We start from the raw sequence: 12664 nt of genomic DNA, 5'->3' as shown, positions 1-12664 counted from the left end.
GTAGCTGGGTTCTATAAAGTAAGATAAAAAAAAGCATTAGCCATATGGGAGCTGCCAGTTTTGGCACAAATGGCTTAAGAATTCTTTAGTGGAATGTACTGCAAGATTCTCAGCATTGAAACAGCTTGTCAGTCCCATTTGATGGTGTTAATTTTTGTGATGGTGACATGGTAAAACAGATTGTTGTAAAGCATTCATAGTATAAGACATAGTTAGTTGTGTTCAACTTTTTTCTGTACAAATGTTAGTTTCTAGGAAATTAATGAAATTATCCAGTCGAATAAGTAACTAACATCCAAATTATAATCCTGAAAGATGTTTGGTGAAAATAGTCCCATCGCCTGATAATCAATGTCAGTTACTTATGAAACATTTACTTCAGAAATGCTAATGATGACGGGAACTATAAAACTCTTTTGAACGTACAAATGTTTTGTGAAATAAACTGAAAGAAAACACTTAAATTGTGGCTTGTTTAGCCTCACACAAAATTTAACACAATTTTGAAAATTTTTGACAACATATTTGTGTTCAACGGGTTGCATATAATCCTTAAAATCTCTCTATGCAAACTGTTGGCATGTGTCACTTTATTACTAATAGCAACACATCCTAAATCCAATGTTTGAAGGTGAAGAATGCTTGAAGTTCTGCATCTTCCTTAGGTTTCTCGTGGATTCCTGCATAGACTTTCATCAAAAGTTCAGTCTTCATTTTCTGGTCAAGAATGTTGATGTAACTATCTATGGAAGCTGCAAAGCAATGCGAGTGTTACGTGGAGGACATTTGCACTATGGTAACAAGCTACTGTTCGTACAAACTGAATCCAAAATGGGTCTATTTTAAGTAGGAAATTGTAAATAAGGTGAAATAAACAAAGCAAAATTCAGAATCAGAATGTTTCTTTGGATTTCCTCTAAATTACATTTGTTACATTTTAATTAAATGTTACATTTTAATTATTTCTACCATTTCTCCATCACATTGTCCGATGATCAGGCACACTATGCAAAGATGCTTTTTTGAAAAATTCATTCATGGGATGAGGGCATTGCTGGCAAGGCCAGCAGTTATTGCCCACCCCTAATTCACCTTGAGAAGATAGTGGTGAGCTGCCTTCTTGAACTACTGCAGTCTGTGAGGTAAAGGTACTCCCACAGTGCTGTTAGGGAGGGAGTTCCAGGATTTTTACCCAACGATGATGAAGGAACAATGATATATTTCCAAGTCAGGATGATGGGTGACTTGGAGAGGGACTTACAGGTGGTGGTGTTCCCATGTGCCTGCTGCCCTTGTCCTTCTAGGTGGTAGAGGTCGTGGGTTTGGGAGGTGCTGTCGAAGAAGTCTTGGCGAGTTGCTGCAGTGCATCTTGTAGATGCTACACACTGCAGCCACGGTGCGCTGGTGGTGAAGTGAGTGAATGTTTAAAGTGGTGGATGGGGTGCCAATCAAGCGGGCTGATTTGTCCTGGATGATGTCAAGCTTCTTGGGTGTTGTTGGAGCTGCACTCATCCAGGTTAAGTGGAGAGTATTCCATCACACTCCTGACTTGTGCCTTGTAGATGGTGGAAGGGCTTTGTGGAGTCAAGAGGTGAGACACTCACAACAAATACCCAGCCTCTGACTTCCTCTTGTAGCCACAGTATTTATGTGGCTGGTTGAATTAAGTTTCTGGTCAATGGTGAGCCCCAGGATGTTGATCATGTTTCTCCATCTTAATCAGCCTTGGTGTTTATAATTCCTTAACATACCCTCCTGAAAAATAAATATATTCTATTGAATTGTTACTTAATCTAATTGTGCATGCTTACTGGCATGACTCAGTGGTAACTTGGTATTGAGTATTATACTTTAGAGGTAACTTGGTAGCAGATCTTTTGTGTAAAACTCTCCTTTATGATATCTTGAATGATAAGTGCCATTGCATAACCCACAGTTCCCATTCGATATGTCACTGGAGCAGACAGCATTATAAATTGTTGGAAATAATTCTGCCCAAAATGTCTGCTCCCTAGCTATCTGTGACTAGCATTTTTTAAACACCTGATAAAGAGAGTCTGAGAGACAATAATGATATCCCTTTATAATATAGAGGATCATGTAACAGTGCAGCAGAATATACTGCCATTTAACAAGCCCACCTTGTGCATTCAATTGTGCCCATCTGATTATGAAAATAAAAAGATTTAAACTGCTTTATCCATACACATCTTTCTCAAAGCATATTAGTTTTCAGCACAATATGAGCAATGTAGAGGACACAAGTAAACATGTTGACAAGTTACTGATTTAGCAGCACCCAACAGACAGACTCATTAAGATAGTACTGGATGCTATAGCAAATATGATATTTTAAAGGGAAAGTCCTGATTCTTCCAAAGCTTCTATTTAGCACACAAAAGTAAAATGTAAGTATCCATGCTGCAAGTGCAAGGTGTTGACTTGTTACTAATTTCTATTTGACAGAGTAATTCATATACGCACCTAATCCCATTACTTTTCCATATGCAATCATGTTCGGGCACAGGCGCACGTCATCGTACTTTTGATATTTCATTAAAAGACGAACTATCTCTCCAGTAATGAAGGTGTCATCAAACGATTGCTCCTTAATGGGTTTCAAAGGAAATTTGCTGTAAATGTCCACAGCTGAAAGGGGGTTGGTCTTCAGGAGAATGTTTGCTAACTCAATGTAGGCATCATGCACCTAAAAACCACAAATCAATTCACTTTTGTTTAGTCAAATGTTTAAATCGGCATTCTAGACTCATGCGCACAATCTTTGTAAAGCTTATACACAAGTGAAATCATCATGTTGACAAACTTGAAATTGCCAACCACTCCGTTCTGGGCGAACAATTCAAATTAGATGGTGATTTAATGCCCCAATCGATGGGGTGAGGAATCAAGCAATTTTGGGCACTTTTGATTGGAAAAATGAACAGGGCAGTGTTGGGGGCAGAAATGGCCTCTGTGGAGAGGTGTAGGGGCGAGATCACCGAGGACCCAATTTCACCTGACTTGCATTCACTCATAATGAGGCAGCTGCTCCTTGACCGCCTTAAAGGGCAGGTCTTTCAGGTAGGTACTGGTCATTCTGATCAGAGCGATTGCTGTGTTTGTGGTTTCTCATCTTGTAAAATTGCAAGTTAGGGAGGTGGCAGGAGGGCAAGCAGATTCACAGATGCACAAATTGAGATGCTGTTGCAAGCTGTGGAGGGAAGGAGGCACCTCCTATTTCTGGAGTCTGGCAGGCCCTCTGGGCAGGTCTTCAATGATGCTTGGGCAGAGGTGGCTGCAGAAGTGTCGGTCACCTCAGCACTGGACCGGATGTGCATTCAGTGCCGGAAGCGGAGCAATGACATCATTTGAGTGATTAAAGTGAGTACATGGTCCCCCTATTATTGAACTTTGGTCTCTGAGCCTCTCCTTCTCCAACTCTTATTTACCTGCTTCTGTTTCCAGTTAGTGAAGCACCATTTCAATGGTGAGTCATCTATATGTCATGTGTGCATACTCACAGTTGAGGGACCCTTTCATTTGTGCCTTACAATTGCATCTAATGAAGCTGCTCATCCATTATTTCCAGATGCCCAACTGGACTCACCACCCCTTCTTTGCTTTGTAGGCCAAGATGGCACATAACCGCAGGGAGTAGCAGAGGACTGGGGTGGAGAGCCCGGCCTCCAGCAGTTGGCCGATGTTGAGGAAAGGGTACTACGGCTAGTTGGTCCACAGGTTGCCTGCCCAGTAGCCACAGGCACCGTGGATCTCGCTGGGGGCAGCATTGGTAAGTCAGGTTCTTCCTTTAATTCCATCTGTCCATAACTGCACAAACGCCTATCAGTATCGTGGTCAGCAATGTGTGCACCTTGGTTGCTGAATGGTCCACCCCCTCCTTCACGCCACTCTTATCCCATTCATGCTTGCAGATGATGCATCAGAGATGGACCAGCATGAGCCTCAGTCTCCTGAGCCAAGTGAGGACAGCGATGAGATGAGGGAGGAGGTGAATGCCGAGGGAGCGACAGCTCCAAGCACCGCATCACTGCTTCTTACGCTCCCACGTACCAGCTCAGATACTGGGAGTATGCGTTTGTTGCAGTTTAGCTTAGGAGAGGGGTCTGCACTGGGTGATGCACCGGGGCCTAGCGAGCTGCAGCATGGTCAAGGGCCAGGGAACCTTGGGAGCCAGCTCTCCGGAGGGCGAGTTTGCACATGAGTTCTGCTGGATAGGACTCAGATGAGCACCTTGATGTGGAGGCCTTCGAACAAAGGGTGCCGGCCATGCACTCGGAGATGTTGGGGCAATGGCAAGGGTGCCCGAGAGCCTGTCGCAAGTGGTCAGGAGTGTGGAGGAGTCTGCCTCCCGAATTGCAGACAGCTCTGCGCACACCATGGAGCCCATCATTGCAAATGTACAGACGATGTTGGGCCCCAAGAGTGACCGTGCGGATCTAGATCTCATGTGTGTCATGGATGATGTGGCAGTTGCCACTACAGCACAGGTGGAAGCAACCCAATGTCTTAGTACAGTAATTGAGAGGATGGCTGCTGGCACAGAAGCTCAGATTGCTCTCACGCTGTCTCAGCAAGAGGCCACGCAGTGTCTTACTGCTGTCATACAGTCAGTGGCTGGAGGCATCAAGTCTGTGTTTGCTGTCATGCAGTCTCAGCTGGATGCCACACAAGCTCTGACTGATGCCATCGCCGTTGGGTCCACTATAGTCCACCAGGGATCTGGCGGTGTTGCAGCAGCCCACCCAACTGTGCTCCAGCAGATTGGTGGGGATGCTGAGGTGCTGCCTCGGGGGAGTGTTGCCAGGTCATTGGAGCCGGAACATGCTGTGCTCTCTCAGGATCACAGCATTCCGGATCCCAGCCCTGCCAGCCCGTCATTGCAATCAGCCATGGCTTGCACCCAGCCAATCCAGACTGATGGCGCTGAGGCTGAGATGGGCCAGTCTGCAGCTGCCCCCTCCAGGGCCAGAGCTGATCGAGGGCAACCTATAAGGACATCTGTAGCATCTGGAGGTGAAACAAAGCAGCCATCCACAGCCGCAGGGTAGACACTGCTGTGTAGTTGTAGAATAGGTCGACGTAAGAGGGGTTATAAGGAAATGAACAAGGGTGATTAAAAATCTTGATATTGTTGTGGCATGTTATTGTTGTATAAATGTTTATTTGAAACTTTAATATCTGTTGTTGTGTCTCATTTTAGAGTGTAATATGATGTGTGGAAGGGCTCATTTTTGTGGCCATGGGGATGCACAGATGAAGCTGGAAGTGGCGACCAACTTAGTGGAAGCGAGCAGCAACGAGACAGTCTCGTACGCCCCTTGCAGGATCAGGATAGCGACACTGCCTCCTGCGTGGTCGCGGAATCTCTTCCTGCTCCTCCTCCGCCTGCGCCTCCTCCTCCTGCTCTTACTCCTCCTCATTCAGGTGCTATTGCTTTGACATTGGCCAATGGCTGCGCCCTCATGAATGCTAGGTTGTGATGCATGCAGCAGACGACGACGAATAGGACACCCCATCAGGCGTGTACTGCGGCACTCCTGCTGAACGATCAAGGCAGTGGAACCTCTGCTAAGGATTCCTATGGTCTGTTCAATGCTGCATCTGGTGGCCAAATGAGACTCATTGTACGACTGTTGTGCAGGAGTGGTGGGGTTGTGAAGGGGAGTCAGGAACCAGGTGCACCCTTGTCTCCTAGGAGCCATGCACCACCTTCATTTGGTGGCTGAAACAGACCTGGCACACCAGTCTGCCGCAGGATGAAGACATTGTGGCTGCTGCCAGGATACCGGGCATCAATGGCCATGATTTGGCGCTTGTGGTCACACACCAACTGGACATTGAGTAAGTGGTATCCCTTGTGGTTTCTGAAGATCTCCGGATTGTTCTGTGGTACCCTCAATGCCACGTGGGTTTAGTCTATGGCGCCCTGAACCCTGGGGAGGCCCGCTATCCTGAAGAAGCCAGTGCAGTGCTCCAACTGCTTCTCTCTGGTCATTGGAAAAGATATGTAGTCCCTCCTCCTCTTATACAGAGCATCTGTGACCTGACAGTAGGAATAATGTGCAGCATATTGAGAGAGGTTGGAGATGTCTGATGTGGCTCCTTCGAAAGGTCCAGTGGCATAGAAATTCAGGGCGATTGTGACCTTTGATGGCACTGGTAGAGCTGTCCTCACCCTTAAGGCTGCAAGTCTGGCTGGAGGAGATGGCACAGCTCTGTCACCACGTCTTTCCTGAATCGCAGTCTCCGCAAACACTGGTCATCATTGAGGTCCATGTAGGAGAACTGTTGTCGGAAGACCCCTGGACGATAGGGCCTTCTGCCACCACATCTGTGTTTGGGTCTTCCTCTGCCACCTTCCTCAGCCCCTTCTGCCTCTTGGTCATGCTGCTCCTGAGCCTCTGCAGCCTGGTGCTAGCAAACAGCTGGCTGCTGCTGATGTTGCCTTCTCCTTTCCATGTCCCTGTCCCCCTGGCCTGACTCTCCTCCTCACTGCATGCCCTCTTCACCTCCTTCCCCACGTCCTTCGCTATGTAAAGGTATATGGCCATCTCCATGGCCTTCTCCATTTTGCTGTCCCATACTATGTGGGTCCCTCTCCCACTGCCTCTGCATCTGTAGTTGGCGGTGCTGCTCTCTTTTGCGAGCCACCCTGCCGTGCACAATGTGGAGGAGGCAGTCCACTGCCAGGACTGACCCCATTATTTGCAAGCAGTGGCCTACTCTGCCAATGCTAGCTCTTAGAGCAAGGTTCGGTATTGCAGGCTGTGCAAAGAGAGGCCCAGTAATCATTGCAGCCCGATTTAGAGGATAAACGTTCAAACTATCAGCACTCAATAACAATTTGGCCGACAACAATGGTGCGAGTCGCAGCGCGCCTTTAAAGATCGCTGGCAGTTTCAATTGCAGATTGTACAACGACAAAAAAAAAACTGTCGCTGGCAGGTGGACAGGCGACAAGTGCTCGATCGACTATTTGAGGGCAATGTCGCTTCCGGGGCAGTGACCAAGCAGTGTGCGCTCTGATCATGTCATTATCGCCGAGCACACAGGAGCGGGGCGGATGTGGGGGGAGTGGGGCGGTCACCTTCTCCGCTGCGAAAAATCACGAGGGCAATGTCCCGATTGTCAGAGAGTCCTCCCCGACTGGTAGGAACACATTACCGCCTCTTTGAGGCAGTAACTGTTCTTAAGAAAGGGGGCAATGTCGGCCCCTTAAAGAGACACACCCAAGACCCAAAGCATCTCTGGCTCAGTGGAAAGTTCAGAAAGACCGGGGCCTAGAAATTGGATATGGCGACCACAACAACACTAACAACTTGTATTTGTATAGCGCCTTTAATATAGTAAAATGTTCCTTGGCGCTTCACAGGAGTGTTTTAAGGCAAAACAAATAAATTTGACACCGAACCACAAAAGAAGAAATTACGACAGATGACCAAAAGCTTGGTCAAAGAGGTAGGTTTTATGGAGCGTCTTAAAGGAGGAAAGAGAGGTAGAGTGACGGAGAGGGAGGGAGTTCCAGAGCTTAGGGCTGAGGCAGTTGACGGCACGGCACGGCCACCAATGGTTGAGCAGTTAAAATGAGGGATGCTCAAAAGGACAGAATTTGAGGAGTGTAGACATCTTGGGGCTTGTGAGGCTGAAGGAAATTACAGATAGGGAGGGGCGAGGCCATGAAGGGATTTGTAAACAAGGATGATAATTTTGAAATCGAGGCGTTGCTTAATCGGGAGCCAATGTAGGTCAGTGAGTACAGGAGTGATGGGTGAGCGGGACTTGGTGTGTGTTAGGTCAAGGGCTGCCAAGTTTTGGATGACCTCAAGTTTACGTAAGGTAGAATGTGGGAGGCCAGCCAAGAGTGTGTTGGAGTAGTCAAGTCTAAAGTCATGGATGAGGGTTTCAGGAGCAGATGAGCTGAGGCAGGGGCGGAGATGGGCAAAGTTATGGAGGTGGAAATAGGCGGTTTTAGTTATGCTGCGGATATGTACCTGGAAGCTCATTTCAGGGTCAAATATGACACCCAGGTTGTGAATAGTCTGGTTCAGCCTCGGACAGATGCTCGGAAGAGGGATGGAGTTGGTGGCTAGGGAACGGAATTTGTGGCAGGGACCAAAGACAAAGGCTTTGGTCTTCCCAATATTTAATTGGAGAAAATTTCTGCTCATCCAGTACTGGATGTCGGACAAGCATTCTGACAATTTAGAGATCAAGAGAAGTGATGATGAGGTACAGCTGGGTGTCGTCGGCGTACATGTGGAAACTGACGCCGTGTTTTAGGATGATGTTGCCAAGGTGCAAGCATGTAGATGAGAAACAGGAGGGGCCAAGGATAGATCCTTGGGGACACCAGAGGTAACGAGGTGGGAGTGGGAAGAGAAGCCATTGCAGGTGATTTTCTGGCTATGATTGGATAGATAAAAATGGAACCAGGCAAGTGCAGTCCCACCCAGCTGGACGGTGGTGGAGAGGCATTTGAGGAGGATGGTCAACCATGTCAAAGGCTGCAGACAGGTTGAGAAGGACGAGGAGGGATAGTTTCCTTTTTTCATAGTCACAAAGGATGTCATTTGTGACTTTGATGAGAGCCGTTTCAGTACTGTGGCAGGGGCAAAAACCAGATTGAAGGGATTCAAACATGTTGCGGGAAAGATGGGCACGGATTTGGGAGGCGACAACACATTGAAGGACTTTGAACAAAATGAACAGTTTTAAGGCCCAACGACGTTAAGCTACGCCAGATCAAAATGGTCTAGGTAGTACGCAAAATTTGTGCTCAGTCCTCATTAACATGATTATAGTCTTGATCTCAGCGCTAAAACTGCTGCCCATTGGCTTACTGCTCAACAGGTGGGCCAATATCGGATCCAGTCTAATTCCCAGTCATGTTTGGCATAGGCTTTATTCAGGACTTAAAGTGGAGTTGCATTGATGCTACAGCACCTCATTGTTAATCCAGTTCCAACTTCACCTGGAAGCAGAGGGTAGTGGAAGCAGATGGCTGAGCCTTAGCACAGGGAGAGATCCCGTAGATTCTTGAGGCACTGATGGTGGCCATGGAGAGGAGGCGGCCTGTCCTCTTCCCACAGACTGGCAGGAAGCCCTCACCACATATATATGTGACGGCCAGCAATGTGGTCCCCAGGTTGGCGATCCAATGCTGGAAGAAGTTTAATGACCTCACACAGCAGGGTAAGCTGAGGAAGGCTTCAGTCAATGCCATTTCCCACAATCTTCACCACAAGCCTCAGATACTGCTCAATGCACCACACCGCCAGCACTCATCCACCAACAATCTCTACCTATCACCACTCAGACCTCGCAGTCAGAGCTTCACTTCACCCTTGCAACCTTACCACTGTTGCAATACTCAAACCCACATCTCACACCTTGCACATACTATGCCAGGTACACCACCCAAACACATTGCACGACAAACTCACTCACACACTTCCCTTTTTCTTCCAGGTCACAGCCACATATAACAGGAGGGAGCAGCAGCAGACAGGAGGGGGCAAGCTGCCATCCAGGATATCAGCCAATTGGAGGAGCGAGTGTTGGAGATCATTGGGCGGCAGATCGTGGAGGCCGTAGCAACTGACGAGGTTGAAGCCCTTGGGACGACAATAGTATGCTCATTCCTAATCCTTCTTCTCATATACCACTTTCCCCTCATTCTACAATCCCTTCTTACTTTCAAGCCGCTGATGTTGTATGCATGCATATCTTGCTTTCTCCCCTCCCCGACCATAACCTGACTCATATGTCTTTCTGCTTTCAGCTAATCAAGAACAAGCATCAGAGCAGCCTATCCCTGAGGCAATGGGGAAGAGCAATGGGGGAGAAGAAGACACAGCGTCACTGCATCTGTCAGTCGCAGACACCAGCTCAGAAACTGGCACGGCGCATACTTTAAAGGCTAGTATAAAAGCGGGATCTGCATGATGTGACATGATGCTGCGTTTGATGGTCGATGTCATAGCTGCCAATGCAGCACAGGAGGAAGTGATCCAATATCTTAGTACCGCAGCGGAAGTGCAGACCGCTCTCTTGCCGTCTCAGCTTGATTCCATTCAAACTCAGACTGCTGCTATCATGGCTGGGTTTACCACAGTTGACCAGGGCTTGCAGGGTGTCACAGCAGCCCAGCAATCTATGCTCCAACAGATTGTGGTGCTGCCCTGGGGGCGTGGCAGTGGCTCTGTGGAGCAGGAACCTGCTGTTGTCTCTCAGGATGACAGCATTCCTGTTCCCACCACTGCCACTCCGCCATTGTCCTTGCCAGTGCCTGTCAGCCAGCCAGCCCAGAAGGCTGCTGCCCATGCCAAAGTGCTGCAGTCCTCAGCAGGACTTTCTAGAGCTGAAGCTGTTCAAGGTCATCCTGCACGGCTATCTTAAGTCTCCCCCATGGAAACTCAGCAGCCTTCCACCAGCCATGCTGCAGCCACTGGGGGAACAGTTCATGTGGGGAACTAGATCAGGAAAGGGCACGAGAACGACAGGGATTGTACAAGGGTGATTAATTCATATCGTTTGTGTAAATTGATTTTTGATAAATTTATTTATTTTGTTTGGAATCTTTTGTGGTGGCTCTCATTTCAGTTTTGTGCCCAGGAGGAATGCCTCCCACTCCCCCATCAGCGATTGTGCTGCTCCTGTCCTCCGGCTTCAACAACATTCCCACGGGGATTGGGCCTTTTTTTTATCCATTCATGGGATGTGGGTGTCGTTGGCATGGCCAACATTTATCATCAATCCCTAATTACCCTTGAACCGCCTTCTTCAACCGCTGCAGTTCGTGTGGTGAATGTACTCCCACAGTACCGTTAGGGAGCAAGTTCCAGGATTTTGACTCAGTGACGATGAAGGAATGGTGATATATTTCCAAGTTAGGATGGTGTGTGACTTGGAGGGACACTTTCAGGTGATAGTATCCCTATCTGCCTGCTGCCCTTGTCCTTCTAGGCGGTGGACGCAGCGTGTTTGGGAGATGCTGCCGAAGAAGCCTTGGCGAGTTGGTAGATGGTACACACTGCAGCCATAGTATGCTGGTGGTAGAGGGAATGAATGTTGAAGGTGGTGGATGGGGTGCCAATCAAGCGGATTTTTTTCTTTATTCGTTCATGGGATGTGGGCCTCACTGGCAAGGCCAGCATTTATTGCCCATCCCTAATTGCCATTGAGAAGATGGTGGTGAGCCACCTTCTTGAGCTGCTACAGTCCCATGTGGTGAAGGTACTCCCACAGTGCTGTTAGGGAGGGAGTTCCAGGATTTTGACCCAGTGACGATGAAGGAACAGCGACATAATTCCAAGTCAGGATGGTATGTGAGTTGGAGGGGAACGAGGAGGGAGTGGTGTTCCCATGCACCTGCTGCCTTTGTCCTTCTTGGTGGTAGAGGTCGCGAGTTTGGGAAGTGCTGCTGAAGAAGCCTTGGCGAGTTGCTGCAGTGCACCTTGTAGATGGTACACATTGCAGCCACGCGGTGATGGAGGGAGTGAATGTTTAAGGTGGTGGATGGGGTATCAATCAAGCTGCTTTGTCCTGGATGGTATCGAACTTCTTGAGTGATGTTGGAGCTGCACTCATCCAGGCAAGTGGAGAGTATTCCATCACACTCCTGACTTGTGCCTTGTAGATGATGGAAAGGCTTTGGGGAGTCAGGAGGTGAGATACTTAGCCGCAGAATACCCAGCTGCTAACCTGCTCTTGTTGCCACAGTATTTATGTGGCTGAGCCAGTTAAGTTTCTGTTCAATGGTGATCCCCAGGATGTTGATGGTGGGGGATTCGGCGATGGTAATGCCGTTGAATGTCAAGGGGCAGTGGTTAGACTTTTGCTTGTTGGAGATAGTCATTGCCTGGCACTTGTGTGGCACGAATGTTACTTGCCACTTATCAGCCCAAGTCTGAATGTCGTCCAGGTCTTGCTGCATGCGGGCATGGACTGCTTCATTATCTGAGGAGTTGCGAATGGCACTGAACACTGTGTAGTCATCAGTGAACATCCCCACTTCTGATCTTATGATGGAGGGAAGGTCATTGATGATGCAGCTGAAGATGGTAATCCTTGGACACTGCCCTGAGGAACTCCTGCAGCGATTTCCTGGGGCTGTGATGATTGGCCTCCAACCACCACAACCATCTTCCTTTGTGCTCGGTATGACTCCAGCCAGTGGAGAGTTTTCCCCTGATTCCCATTGACTTTAGTTTTACTAGGGTTCCTTGATGCTACACTCGGTCAAATGCTGCCTTGATGTCAAGGGCAGTCACTCTCATCTCATCTCTGGAATTCAGCACTTTTGTCCATGTTTGGACTAAGGCTGTAATGAAGTCTGGAGCCAAGTGGTCCTGGTGGAACCCAAACTGACCATCGGTGAGCAGGTTATTGGTGAGTAAGTGCCGCTTGATAGTACTGTTGACGACACCTTCCATCACTTTGTGATGTTTGAGATTAGACTGGTGGGGCAGTAATTGGCCAGATTGGATTTGTCCTGCTTTTTGTGGACATCACATACTTGGGCAGTTTTCCACATTGTCGGGTAAATGCCAGTGTTGTAGCTGTACTAGAACAGCTTGGCTAGAGGTGTGGCTAGTTTTGGAGCATGTCTTCAGCACAACAGCTGGGACAGTGTCAGGGCCCA

The 12664-nt window shown here is 48.1% G+C and overlaps 1 protein-coding gene across 4 annotated transcripts in view; it reads right to left on the bottom strand.

Moving 5' to 3' along the window:
- LOC139273207 (uncharacterized) overlaps nt 1–12664 on the bottom strand; it is a 234970-nt gene continuing 222306 nt past the window's right edge. For 2 of the 4 annotated variants that reach the window (XM_070889796.1, XM_070889799.1), the window contains 2 exons: nt 2485–2707; nt 1–752 (listed from right to left, as the gene is read on the bottom strand). In XM_070889796.1, the coding sequence (XP_070745897.1) occupies nt 613–752; nt 2485–2707 (363 nt within the window). In that variant the 3' untranslated portion in view covers nt 1–612. Of the gene's footprint in view, nt 753–1616; nt 1756–2484; nt 2708–12664 lie in introns of those variants that run through there. The other 2 variants (XM_070889798.1, XM_070889800.1) reach the window with 2 other exon arrangements.

Source organism: Pristiophorus japonicus, chromosome 9, assembly GCF_044704955.1.
Source record: "Pristiophorus japonicus isolate sPriJap1 chromosome 9, sPriJap1.hap1, whole genome shotgun sequence".
Taxonomy (NCBI): Eukaryota; Metazoa; Chordata; class Chondrichthyes; family Pristiophoridae; genus Pristiophorus; species Pristiophorus japonicus.
This window is presented reverse-complemented; position numbering and strand designations above follow the sequence as displayed.